The 14504-nt window shown below is 44.4% G+C and overlaps 1 protein-coding gene across 1 annotated transcript; it reads right to left on the reverse strand.

Moving 5' to 3' along the window:
- Positions 1-6035: 6035 nt before the first annotated feature.
- On the reverse strand, positions 6036-9758 carry LOC127002608 (uncharacterized). Its single transcript, XM_050868686.1, has 3 exons — positions 7415-9758; positions 7067-7300; positions 6036-6945 (listed from the first exon to the last, which is right to left on the reverse strand). The coding sequence occupies exons 1-3, from the start codon at positions 7602-7604 to the stop codon at positions 6287-6289; spliced, it is 1083 nt and encodes a 360-aa protein (XP_050724643.1). The 5' UTR covers positions 7605-9758; the 3' UTR covers positions 6036-6286.
- Between the last annotated feature and the right edge of the window lie 4746 nt (positions 9759-14504).

The raw sequence follows: 14504 nt of genomic DNA on the forward strand, positions 1-14504 counted from the left end.
ATGTAAATCCGTGTTTATCGCAATACCAAAAGTAAGCGGAACATTTGACTGCGATAAGCACATAACCATCAGTATCATGAGCCAAATAACAAAAATCACACTGAAAGTTATACTCAAACGATTACGTGGAAGAAAAAGAAGTGAGGTCTCGGACGAGCAATGTGGATTTGTGGAAGGAAAAGGCACGAGTAATGCAATATTTATGTTGAGAACAATGGCAGAGAGGGTGATAGAGAAACAAAGATACCTGTATGTCTGCTTTATTGACTATGAAAAAGCCTTTGATAGAGTTAGACATGAAGACTTAATGGAACTATTGAAAAGCATTAGGGTGAACGGATGATAACTCAGAGTGATAAAGAATCTATACTGGCACAAAAGGCGTGTGTAAGAGTAGATGGCGAAGATACAGAGTGGCAGAACACCAGAAGAGGTGTCATGCAGGGTTGTGTAATGTCACCGGATCTGTTTTCATTGTTTGGAGAAATAATAATGCGGACTATCAGAGAAAGTGAGGGGATAAGTATTGGAGGACGTAATGTAAATGACATAAGGTGTGCCGATGACACTGTGCTGATAGCAGACAATAAAGAAAAAATACAATTAATGCTCAACCGAGTAAAAGAAGAAAGGGAATCCAAAGGCTTGACAATTAAGGTATAGAGAACGAAGTGGTTGGTAATGTCAAAGAATGCACAGATACCACGAATGGAGCTGCGATGAACGGTGGAGAGGGTAGAGAACTTTAATTATTTGGGAAGTGTTGTGACCGAGGATATAAGGTGTGACACAGAAATTAAAAGGAGAATAGGTATAGCAAAGACCGCATTTTGCTATTGAATAACATAGATTTCTATAAAAAACACGGAAAAGCTTAATAAAAATTCATGTGTGGTCAACAATGTTATATGGTGTGAAAAGTCGGACTATATCAAAGACGATGTTGAATAGGCTGGAGGCGATGGAGATGTGGCTGTGGAGGAGGAGGATGAAGATCACGTGGACGGCAAGAAGGTCGAACGAAGAAGTATTGGAGATGGTGGGAAAGAGGAGGGAGCTGATGGGGGCGGTGAGATTGAGACAACTGAAATTTTTTGTTTACGTAATGAGGAGAGAGGGGCTGGAGAATCTGATAATGACAGGAATGGTGGAGGAACCAGAGGAGAGGAAGACCGAGTGAAATACATGGACGGATTGGTAAAGCTGGCACGGGGGAACATGACGGGTGGACAGTTCATCAGGGCCACGAGGGACAGAAGAAGATGGAAGTCCATGGTTGCCCACGTGCGGTACTATGTAAAATGTTTTTTTTCTCTTCAGATTCAGGTACTTTCCATCCGCCCAGCCTTCTCTCTCCTGTATTAAATATGTCACCCTTAAGTAGTAACACAACAAGTTGGTGACGCAAGATCTCCCTTTCCTGAATCCAAACTGGCAACCCGATATAATTTTCTCACTTTCTAAGAAATCCGACCGCCTGTTTTTAACCAGTCTCTCACATATCTTCGCAACCACACTAGTGAGTGATACCGGTCTGTAATTTAATGGCTCCTCTCTCTTGCCTCCCTTAAAAATCGGTACCGTATTATATTTGCTCTCTTCCAATCTTGTGGTACCTTTCCTTCACTTAGAGAGTCACTCATTATGGAGTGCAGTTTCTCTGCAAGTTGATCACTACATTCATTCAAGATACACCCTGATACTCCATCCGGCCCCGTCGCTTTTCTTACATCCAGTTTGTTCAAACTTTCTTTGACCTGCACCGTTAACTGAATCTCTTGCATAACCCTTCCTTTTTCCTGGCCCGGAGGTTGTACAAGTTCCTCTTTTGTGAACATTCTATGGAAGCTGTTATTCATCACCTCTGCCATCTTTGCTGGGTACTCATATATGGTTTCATCCATTTTCAGTTTATCGATTTTTTCTCTATTCTTTAATTTGCCGTTCACACGTCTATAAAATAGTTTGTCTTTTCACTTGTCGATTATATCTTTTTCATATTTCCTTTTTTCTTCTCTTCTAATCTTTGTATATTCATTCCTTGCTTGTTTGAAATCGTTCCACGAGTTGATTCTTCTTTGTCTCCTCCATCCCTTCCAAGCTTCCTCTTTTCTCTTTCTAGCTATCTCGCATCTCTTGTTAAACCACTCCTTTTTACCAACATCCTTTTTGGGTACCTTGGGGACATATTTATTTTCGGCTTCCTTGTATAGCTTTAAAAACTCCTCCCACTTATCCTGTGTACTCTTGGCTTTGTACAGCCCACTCCAATTTGCATTTTCAAAAAAGGTTCTCATGCTAACAAAGTCACAGTAGTTGCTTCTCCCAATTTTGTGATCCTCTTTTCGGCCAATCGTTCTCTTTTCTGATACTTCAAATTCCACAACCTCATGGCCACTCTTCGCTATTGGACAATCTACGTTAAGATTTTCTATTATTTCCGGCTCCTTACTTAATATATACCAGGTCTAGTCTTGATGCCTCCCCTTCTTTCCCGAATCTGGTATGTTCATTGATCCACTGAGTCAGCACATGTTCCACTGCCACTTGCAGGAGTCTTCCTCCCCACGACTCGTCTGCTCCCTGCGTCTGCCAGTCCTCCTATTCCACCTCCATGCAGTTGAAATCTCTCATTATAATTATTCTCTCACACTCCCTCAACATTTCATCCTTGCAACTCACCGTGTCTTGTATCATTTGTTTATATTCCCGCAACCCCCATATGCTTGTTCATGGAGGCACATACCCTACTACATAATGCCTCCTTCTTCCTTCAGCACCCACACTTTTCACTTTCAACACCTCTGTCAAGCCTTCACCCTCAATTACCTCCTCCACCCTAATGCCTTTTTTAACCATCAACATCACACCTCCTCCCTGTTTTATCTTTCTGTCTCTCCTCCATACGTTGTATGCACCTTCTCCAATCCCCACCACCTCAATTGGGTCACAACTTAGTTTCCGTCAGCCCCACAATATCAGGTTCTTTGTCTCTCAAATAGTCGTTAACTCTATCCACGATGAAACGATTCCATTAATATTCGTATATGTCACTTTCCACCCTTCCTCCTTTTCTGTTAGCTTTATTCCTTTCTTCCTCTCGACCCTATGAACTACTTTCTCACTTTCATATCCATTACTCTCCAAAAAAAACTCCCTCTTCTCTTCTTGCGATCTCTTCTCATTTAAATCACGAACCTCACCTCTAAAGGCAGCTTTACACCTGGCAATTCGCGGCTGACAATACAGGCGCGGCAGCATTTTTGGTCTGGGTCTGGGAGCTCTTCTCGCGGCAAGTTCTCTGCAGCTGAGCGTGTCCGTCTTGTATAGCCGACTGGCGGCCAGGTAAACAACATGTCGGCGCCAATAAAACACGAAATGACAGATGCAGATAACAAGATTTGGAGCCGAGGTGGCATTGCTAGAGGAAGTGAGGCAGCATCGACACTTGTGGGACCCACAAGATAAGCTCTACAAGAAGCAGAGCCTGCGCAAAACAACTTTTGAGAGAGTGGCAGCAACATTGCGGGAAATGTTTATCTCTTTGCGAGATATCGAAGGAGGTATAAGGAACGGTTATTTTCGTGCATTTTATAATCACACTATGTAATGCCTGGGGGTTGGGATGGCATGTTCCTCCCTTCTCCTTTGTTATTAAATGCAACAATAAACAATCAATCAATCAATACTACTTATGATAAAACTCGTTTACTTAAAGTATTTGTACAATATTAGGCTGATGGACCAAACTCATTGTGGTTTTAAGATATGGTAGTAGCCTTTTGGGGTGTCTGGGGTGAATTCATGCCCTTGCATTTACTAGCAGTTTACGTCTTGATGCTCCCGGCGGCTCCTCCCACGTGTGAAGGTACTTTCTCCCGAGAGCACCCAGCCGGTCTAGCCGCTAGATCGTCGCGGCTGTATTGCCGGCCAGGAATTGCCACGTGTAAAGTGTGTGTGTGTGTGTGTGTGTGTGTGTGTGTGTGTGTGTGTGTGTGTGTGTGTGTGTGTGTGTAATTCACCACGACCTGATCACGTGTTGGACTCGTAATCGCCAGCAGCAGGTACCCTCCCGACATGAGCAAGTGCTCTTTATCGTCGATCTATGGGTACTGCCAGGACCTCACACACCACACACCCCATCCCCTTTGCTCAAGGGGGGATAGTAACCACTCCTAGTCAACGGAAAGAATCCGGCCTGAGCGGGCTCGAACCGTCGCCCTGTCAGACCGTGAAGCCTGGCAGTGTGTGTGTGTGTGTGTGTGTGTGTGTGTGTGTGTGTGTGTGTGTGTGTGTGTGTGTATCTCAACGTGTCCTACGAGACATCTGTGGATATTGAACTTGTATTTTGTTTGTCGCCATGAGGCGTAATAAATTTATCAAATCAAATCTCTCTCTCTCTCTCTCTCTCTCTCTCTCTCTCTCACACACACACACACACACACACACACACACACACAGAGAGAGAGAGAGAGAGAGAGAGAGAGAGAGAGAGAGGGAGCAACTTCAGCTGGCCGTGCAATAAGCCGGAGAGCCTTACTGCACCCACACATCACCATCACCCGTCATCCTCGTCCATGTAGCTATCCAGTCTACTCTTAAACCAAGCTATCGTCGATGCACTAACTATGTGATTGCTTAGTCTATTCCAGAGAGAGAGAGAGAGAGAGAGAGAGAGAGAGAGAGAGAGAGAGAGGCGGGCCACAACTGTCATGGAGGTTGGCAGATCTTGAGAGCCAGCCGTCAAATCAGCGAGGAGTGCGGCGCGGGGCTTGAAAACCGTACCTACCTTCGTAAATATATAAAGGATGTATAAAGAGTAGTAGTATGTAATGGCGACAGTGACGGGACCAAAATAATTCGCAAGCATGATCAAGAATTCGCAGCAGAAAAAATTACGTCGAAAAATTTTATACGTCGAATTTGCCGGCCGGGGCAGCCGGCCGGGGCGGCCAGCCAGCCGCCGAGGGGACCTCCCCACTACCCAACCGGGTAGTGGTCATAAACCTACCCAAAGTGACCATCCCCCCCCCCCCAACCCCACCCCACCCCAAACCCCACCACCTTCCACGCCATCGTGTCTCCCCCTACCCCCCGGAGGCCTGAGCGTCACCCTCCTGCCGGGGATTGGTTAGGGGCGTCCTTTCGCGCCGTGCCGGGGCGTCGCCCTCCTGCCGGGGGATCGGTTAGGGGCGTCCTTTCGCCCCAGTGCCGGGGGATCGGTTAGGGGCCTCCTTTCGCACCGTGCCGGGGCGTCCTTTCGCCCCAGTGCCGGGGGATCGGCTAGGGGCCTCCATTCGCACCGTACCGGGGCGTCACCCTCCTGCCGGGGGATCGGTTAGGGGCGTCCTTTCGCCCCAGTGCCGGGGGATCGGCTAGGGGCGTCCTTTCGCACCGTGCCGGGGCGTCACCCTCCTGCCGGGGGATCGGTCCTTTCGCACCGTGCCTGGGCGTCACCCTCCTGCCGGGGATCGGTTAGCGCGAGCGGTGACTTGTTGGGCGGAGGCCTGTGGCTACCTTTCCCCCTCCCTCTCCCTCTTCCCCTCCCGCTATTGATTTTTTTTTTCCAGTTTGCCAGCATGTGTGTGCGTGTCCCCCTCTATTCCCCACCCCTCGCGAGCGGTGACTTGATGGTCAGTCTGAGGGTACCATTACCCCTCCCTCTCCCTCTACCCGCTATTGATTTTTTCAGTTTGCCAGCATATGCGTGTGTGTGTGTGTGTGTGTGTGTGTGTGTGTGTGTGTGTGTGTGTGTGTGTGTGTTACTGTTGATTTTCATATTGACTGGAGTTATATCGATTGTCTTTTCAGTGAGGGGGTAGGAACGGGAAAAGTAGATTTTATACATTTATATTGAAATATAGTGGAAAAAAAATGGTATGACAAGTTATTATATTACCTTAATCTTGTCTATTTTATTTGTTCTTTCTTAATCCAGGCTAATTTGTTCTTTCATTAATCCAGACTAAATACATGCTAAGCCTAAAAATAAAAACACACAATCGCCATTAAAAAAAAAAGACATATTACAAACTCACACCATACAGGCTCAAAGAAATACAATGGAAACCCACCCATCCTACCCTTTTATTTTTCCCTCCCCCAAAATAAATCCTAATTGAAAGAGACATATTACAAACTTATGTCGTACATGCCCAAAGACAGCCCATAAAAGGATGACAACACGAGTACATAATACAAATGAAGAAAAAAAATACACAACACAAGTACATATATATAAAAAATAATACACACAGAGCGAGTACATATATAAAAAAAATGATTGTTAAGCACTAAATATAGGAGTCTCATCAAGAACATTTATAATATTATTCACGTCCATGCTACGAGAAAAATTCAAAGAATTGAAAGCTGAAGGAAGGTCAGTGCTTGAGAAGCTTTCATTTGTTTCGTCCGCACAAGCCGCATTGGAAGGGCCCGGTTGTGGCGCGAGATTTTCTTCAGCGGCCGCAGCTGCTGCACGCCGCGCTGGTGGGTCTTCAAAGACGAGTTTCTTGGTCACAGAGAGATTTTTTTTCATTGGTTTTCCCCGACCGTACGCCGCTGCTGAGGAGAAGAGACCCGCCTCACGTTTGGCCACCTGAAGTTTTTTTCTCCCAACTTTGTGGAGCCTCTTCTGAGACAGTCTTGGGTCCCGGTGTTCTTGCTGCTTCGGCAAATTATTCTTTGTCATTCTTCGCCGCCGTTCTTGTCCCTGGTAGCGATCTTGTCGTCTCTGGTGCGTCTCTTGCTGCTCGCTATGCCCCTGCTGCTGGAGCTGCCGCAACACTCCCGCCATATGCTGCATTTTTTTTTCCAGTCGTGATTGACGCATTTCATGATCTTTTTGCTGCAGACGACTTCGCCGCCGCTCTCGCGATTCAGCGCCCGACGGAGAGTCAAGACACACCATCACCGAAGCGTGTCTGTTGTTGTTGCCGTGGACTTATGAAAAGATAGAGAAACATTATTAGACAAAAAAAATCAATCTCTCTCTCTCTCTCTCTCTCTCTCTCTCTCTCTCTCTCTCTCTCTCTCTCTCTTGTAAGAATAAAAAAATACTTACTATGCGTTACGCTGGCCGGTGGGTCGTTCTTCAGATGAGACACTGGTAATGGAGGTATCACATCCTTCAGAAGTCGCAGAAGTCCTTCCCTCAGCACACGCCGCCCCATTTTACCGACACCTCCCAACGCGCCGCGGTTGTTGTTGTTGTTGCCCAATGACTCGCCCGTGATGTGTTCACCGGTAGACTTGGGAGTTTCTGGAACATCCCCCACCTCACCACCACCAACATCCGCTGAAATGACAAGAAATATATATATATTTTTTTTAAACACAATGAATAAGAAATACACACACACCAGCGCTTGTGCGCGCAGAAAAAAAAAAATACAAGAGGCGGATATCTCACCTCCGTTTCTGGGATGTGATGTGTTATCCACGGCTTCAGCTTGGGATGTGTTATCCATGGCTTCAACTTCTAATGCGGCTTGACCCATTATCTGATCGTCAACATCGTCAGCATGAAGAGTTGCAGCGGCAGCGTGGGGCTGTTGTTGTTGTTGTTGTTGTAAGTTCATGACGGCGAAGACTTCCTCCATGACGCTCCTCTCGCAACGTTAGGGGACTGACTAAGCTACCCGGGGTTATTTGGGGCATATGCGCACACTACCACAAGCCTTTTCTTCTTCCGAGGCTACCCCAGGTTATAGGGGACACGCCCACGCATGTATGCAAACACGCGCGCACATGCCCAAAACCACAAGCCATTCTTCTTCCGAACAATAGGAAAGCGTGAACAAACTCACGCCCACCCGGTCACGTCGCACGAAAAAAAAAACAGAATCCTGTTCTTAATAACTACATATAATTGCACACACACACACGCCATAAATGAATAAGCTACATGCTACTTCTCTACATTTTTTACACACACATACACATTATTATCATGTAACATTTAATAAGTTAGCCACATATCTTAGAAATACAATGCTTGTAAGTCAGTCCTTGACTAGATTGACAAAATGTTTTTATACATGGGGGCATTTTAAACATTCTATAAGCATATGTTAACACCTTTCTGTCATTCTTCAAAAAATCATAATTATCTTTCAAAAACTGACTAGTCCTCTCTAAGCCTATTTTATTACATAAGTATACGAATTGAATGCAATACACGCCACACACCAGAGTTTTGTCCGACTGTAATCTTGCGGCAAGTTTAAAAACAGGATAATCTTTATGCTTATTTAAGAAACTTCGAAAGTACTTAGAATATAATGATGGGGTCAGGGCGTATGTGTCGAAGAAATATATACACTTATCACTAACATAGAACACCACCCAGTGACCCATTTTCGAAGCTTGCGACGCGCCTAACACATTAGCAATAAAGACAATGGGCTTGTCTGACTCACTCCTTAGATTTAATTTCGCTACATCGTCAGCGGGAAGACAGCCTAATAAATATATATTATTGTGATAAAGTCTTCCTTGTAGAGCTTTCATAATTTGTTGATTATTCATTATGCTCTAGTGTCGCAAGACACGTGCCTCTCCGAGTTGATTGACAACACTCCCTTTGTATCCCCAAAACAGATAATTACTAAATTTTCATCCAAGCCTTTTTTAAGCTGAAGACTTATGCGTAAGTTTCCACTGTGTTCAAGAGGCACTGTGCCTAGTATGTCTTCCGGTAACAAACTAAAAACAAACACTGTCCTTCCTTTCCTAAAGCTATCGTAATCAAGCAAAGTGTCATTTTCTACTCCTAAACTATCTAAAATATCATAATAGACTCGCGTACACTCGTGGGGAAAAGAAACCGTATTTTTATACATATTCATACCATTGACAGAGACTGTTAGTTCAGACAAATCAGCATTCTTGAAATACATTTTTATTATATACACCCGAAAAGGCCCCCATGTCAGCCATAACGATATATAAACGCTCTGGAATGACATTTCCCCACGGTTGGTCACAGACAATACTTGTCTGCTGTTTGCCGAGAACCAGAGATTTATATAACGTCTTGTTAAATATTGTACGCGTTATTTTTCCTGTCTCTAATTCTTTATTTAATGCAAGCAATGCTGACGGATAGGGTTGGAGTCTGGTGACCCAAAGTTTAGCAAAATCAATATGGGCACGCACAGCACTCCCATCGCCGTCAGTGTTCAAATACCAAGCTTCGTTAGCTAACTCAAGCCTTATTCTCAATGGGATGTCGTCGCATAAATACTGATCACAAGAAGTAATGTCCGACATTAATGGGAAGGTGAGATGAAGACCGTGATCTTTGATATCTTTTAAATGTCTCTTGTATTTGCTCCCAAGGCTAGTGAAGTATGCGGCGTCATAGGTTTCAGCTACGCCTGCTCCACCCGACATGTTATCTTTGAGGAGGTTTCCTATTTCTCCGAATGATTTGAGTTTTAACGTGGAGAAGGTGGTGAGCATTTTTAGGAATGACCAGTAATTAAAGTATGGGTTACTTTCAACCATTTGATCGCCTACATACACCTGAATTGATTTGAACATGGTATTAGCAGTGCCATTGCAGAATTCGACATTGACAGCCTCCTCGACTTTTGTTTGTCCATAAGCTTGAGTGACACTTAATTTCAACTCAAGAATTAATTTAGCAAGATCGATAAATGCCCCCTTCACCCCCGGCACGCGGAACTCTAGGTACTTATCTTTTAACCGGGCGTGGCTGGACAAATTTACAGGTAAAATGTCGACAAGAGTTTTAGACGCAATAGAACTCTCAACCTGGCGTTGTCTGTTGATTCTAGGGAATTCGTCAACTACACTGAGCGCATAATCAGAAATCGGAACGGAGGGAGCGGCGGAGGCCATGCTGTTGTCGCTTTCGTCGCTCGCTATACACTAATGGAGACACTGGTCGCGGGTGCGGGCGACATGTTAACTTGATAAGAGACCACTCGCTAAATAAAAATGGCAAGCCAACGCGCGCGCGGGTTAGAATGTTCCCATCCCCCCTTTTTTTTTTTTTCATGAGTGTCCACCACACCTCCACATTACTAAATTATATCAAACACATCGCTGTTCTTTCTCTTGCAACCACTTTTCCTTTTATTAATTTTTTTCTTCTTGTTTCAAGTAACTCTTTTTTTCCTCCTTTAATAATTCTAGCACCTACGTCACTTAAGGCTTCAATACCTCTTTTCTTTAAAGCGCCTCTCACACTTCTTTGTCCACTGCTCACATCCTGGATAACATCTTGAGTAAACTTAAGCGCTGAGGGCTTAACGGTTCTGAATAGAAAGGGCATTACACTCTTGGCTAGGTTTGCGAGCGTACTAAAAATACCGCCACCTCTTTGATGTAGTCTTGCAGGATGGGCGAAATGCACAGTTCGAATATTGCCAAAACCACCCCCCGCCTGATGTGGAAAGCTACTCAAAAGACTTGAAAATTCACCCTCCGTAGGCGGAAGAAACACTGTTCGCGATGATGACTGCATGACCACTAGTTAAAAAAAAATATAAAACGTCATTTTTATAGCTACACAGTGGTTTGTGTCGCCCATCCCCGGCAGTTGAGGCTTTCGCGGGGAGATTCTTCGTCCCCTCTTCCTGCCCCAAGAGCATTACCTTAACGTTATTCAAATCTAGTTGGTGGGCAAAAGATCTTAGCTCCTTCAAGTAGGCCACGTTCCATTCATGATCCATCTTTCCCCTTCGTCCTACGCCGGTAGGAAAAATGACTTTTCGAATGTTTTTTTCTGCTTTACATAATCACCAAGCTCATTGAGGCAACATTTAAAATTATCGCGTCTGCTTTGCTTGGTGTCCGACATTAAACCGTTCACATAATGCATATCTCTGCTGGTTTCAATAAAATATCTTGACACGTCATTATATTCTACAGATTCACCCTGACAAAATTGAGTCACCATACCCACCACAATGGGATAATTTGATTCCGTGGGTGGTTCCTAAACACCCAGCGACCCACATTCGGTCTGAAACACAAAACGACTCTGTTCAAATTATAAAGTTGTTTTCGATTTTCAAAGAGATTAGCATAGCCATACACTTCAGCCAAGTCCTTGGCTATACCGCTAAGTTTAAAACTGCTGGCGTTGATGGTGGTTACTAAACACACACTGTCGTCAATGAACTGGCGATCGGTCATTCGCCCCTTCACAGGAATGATGGGATAGTCTGACATGTTTATAGAAAAAATATATATTAATTATCGCTCTTACTCACGCTTAGTGTCTCCCTGTCCCGCGAGGTCACACAAGTGTCTATCTCACCCAAAACAAAATCCTTTTATACGCGATAATTCTCCCACGTCATACCCGGCATCCGCGCGGGGCGAGAAAGAAGGCGTGGGGCGTGGCTTTGCCGAATTGGGGCACTTCTCCTTCCTCCTCCTCCTCCTCCAAACAGTTGCTTCCTTACCTTATTATTGCGTATAAATGAGGGATCTAAGTTTGTGTTGTGGAAAAGCATTTTAATAAATGGTATATCATCAGCTTTGAAGCCTAATTTGCTGTTGACGTCACTTAAGGTTTGCAATATATCAATGACGTTAAAATTATTAATGGGGCTCAAAAGATTTCCGTTTGTATCCCATGTAATTCCTGGAGTATGTTTCATGAGAGCTAAGAAAGCTTTGGCATAATCCCTTTGAGCTGCTTTCATTCTAACATCAATCCTGTTATCTATGGCAGGTTTCGAATCGATAGTATTGGTGGGGAACGTCGTGCGAGGACCTATGGCCGCTATAGATGGCGGGTGGTTGTTTGGGGTTAATACATCTTGCAGCGCGCGTCTCTTTATATTTTTTAATGCAGTTGACGTCTTGACCGTCGAACCCGACAACGGTTTCCGCACTCTCTTTTCTTTTTTTTCCTCGTCCGTCTTTCTGTTTCGTTTTATGTTACGGCTCCCCGTAGAAGACTTGAGTAAAAATTGTTCTGCTGTTGATTTCGGGATGAGACAATATTCCTTCATTTTGTTAAAAGACCAGTTATGACACTAGCTGCCAGAGGTAACAGCACAGAGAGTATAGCACCGCCCTGCTGTGTTCGCAGTAGTTTTTTTTTTTAGTGTACTTACCCCCTTGTTGGCGAGTTTCCTTATGTGTTTTTTATATTTGTTCAGGGATTTCACAATCTTTGTATTTCGCGTAAGATTAGTTTTTAGGAAATTTAGAAACACTTCTGACAAGCAATCTATATGTTTCTTGTTCAACACTGCAATTACTTTTTCCGCTTGTCGGGGAGAGTTTAGCCAACAACAAAACAAGATCCTTGTGAACAAAGGCGAGGGGAGGTGCTTTTTTTTTTCTTCTTGTTGGTGAATTCGAGGTCATTAGGAAATATCTTGAGCGTCTATCCAACAGTCTTGACTCGGATCATAACCCAACCAAGATACAAAAAATTGTTTGCGACCGTTCACCACTCGATTTTTTTATGATGATGGGGAAAACGTCCGGTAGCTGAACTTTGATAAGCTCCTCTTTGTAAAACAAGCCTTGGATGGGTTGATTGGATAAATCTTGCAAGGTATAACCCAATGGGGATTGTCGATAATCCACGCTTGCAATTTTAAATATTTCTTCTGTGTTTTGGATATGAAAGCCTCGATTAAATTTAGAAGCTTTATCCGCGCCCACGAGTCGAACGTAGTCCCCGATGTTCAGCACACGACTGGCTTTACCTTGACGCTTTTCTCTGTTTTTATAATTATGCATTTTCTTAAACTGACGAATGATTCCTCGCGGGTCCTTCATGGTATGTACTTCGGCTGGGGTTTTTCCTAGACGTGCGTGAGGCGTGCGGTTATAGCTCTCGAGTACCTTCTGCAAGATGGAAATATACTCGAGTTTATTGTGAACTGTCATATACCTATATATTCGACCTTTCAGAGTTCTGATAAATCGCTCAGCAAGGCTGCTTTTTATCTCTTGGGAGTAAACGCTGTACATTTTTATGTCTTTACTTTGCAAATAGGTTTGAAGTGGACGATTATAGAACTCTTTGCCTCGGTCAACACAGAGCCTAGAGACCCCACTGAAAGCAGCGTCTTCCTCTAGCAATGTCTTCATTGCCATTACCATCGATTTTGCATCTTTACGTTTAAGAGGCAGGGCTTTGGCGTACCTTGAAAATGCATCAACGCAGACTAAGATGTAATTATGACCTCCTTAAGGCGGGACAATTCTTTCATGTCCGCGAGATCTGCTGCTATGATAACTCGCGGTTTGGGACTGAGAATAGCGCGTCGCTTAAACTTATGGGGTTGTATCTTATGTAATGTGTGTGTTCTGCAACCTTCCATAAACTGTTCAACATCGCGCATAGAAACGCTGGGTTCAATGGCTCTCGCTGCTAAAAATAAAGGCCTCACTCCACTTAAGCCTCCAGGTACTTGAGGGTCTTCATAAAGTGACTTTAAAAGACGTGTCTTGGATGGGGCTAGCATATCGCTCACTCTCTCCACGAGTACACAACCTCACAGGAGCCGTCGTTCGCTATATTTGATCTCAGTGATAGGACCTCGGGGGTAGTTATGCAGACGTCAGCCAGCAGATAGCCGTAAGGTTTTCCCGCAACAGCTCGCTTGTAGATACTGAGAAATGCCTTGGCTCTGTCACGACCAAACAATTGACGACCTAGAAGTTCAATTTGACCAAGATCTCTTTGTTTAAGCAAAACGAAATGAGTGCAATTGAGGGATATGCTTCGCGCATACTTACCCTGCATAAATAAGTTCTGAGAAATGAGTATGGAGCTAAGGCCAAGATGTCTGCCTTTAATAAAAACATTGGCGACGCTTTCATCATTGGCAGCGCGTAAAAAGTTATCGTCATATACTACTAACATAGCTTTATTTTTCTGACAGAGATCAATTTCCTGTTCTCGGTCTATAATGTCCTTACTAAGTATTACTTTATTTTGCAGCTCTGGCAAGTCTTGAATGGGATTATGTGTTGCACCGCAAATAAGAACTCGATAGAATTTGTCACAATATTTCCGCACAAGTCGCGTCACTAGCTGTGTTTTCCCAGATCCTGACGCACCGGCCACAAATATCCTCCCTCCTCGCTCGCGGGGAAATAAATCGATAAGGTCTTCCCCATAACACTCTTCCATGGCAAAAGTCTCGCCATGAGTGAGCGTTTTTTTTGCTGGCCCACTGATTTTAAAAGAGAGGGTGGGTGGGTGTAATGTGCAGGACGATCGTGGCCGAGCGGTTTTCTTCAAAGTATATTTTTCGTCCATACTGATCCGTCACCACTACCGCCACTGAATCTATAGCGTTCTTCGCCAACTTTTTATACAGAGGTCTTTGCACTGAGTAATAATTGTTACTCCCACCGTAAGGGAGAGTGGCTAAAATGTTCACAGTTTGGCTAGCAAATCGCGTGGGCTGAATTATGTCGCAATAGAGGTGGAGATAGTCCACGTCGGCGTGGGGGTCTGGCGGGAAATCGGCATTTACCTGGCGAAGCGA

This window comes from Eriocheir sinensis, chromosome 23 (genome assembly GCF_024679095.1).
Source record: "Eriocheir sinensis breed Jianghai 21 chromosome 23, ASM2467909v1, whole genome shotgun sequence".
NCBI lineage: Eukaryota > Metazoa > Arthropoda > Malacostraca > Decapoda > Varunidae > Eriocheir > Eriocheir sinensis.

Excerpts from the sequence above, each read along its gene's own strand:
- LOC127002608 (XM_050868686.1), bottom strand. The coding sequence starts at position 7,604 with ATGGAGGAAGTCTTCGCCGTCATGAACTTACAACAACAACAACAACAA. Across the intron at positions 7,301-7,414 it reads ATCACATCCCAGAAACGGAG|CGGATGTTGGTGGTGGTGAG; the intron begins GTGAGATATCCG and ends TTGTCATTTCAG. Across the intron at positions 6,946-7,066 it reads ACCGGCCAGCGTAACGCATA|TCCACGGCAACAACAACAGA; the intron begins GTAAGTATTTTT and ends TCTTTTCATAAG.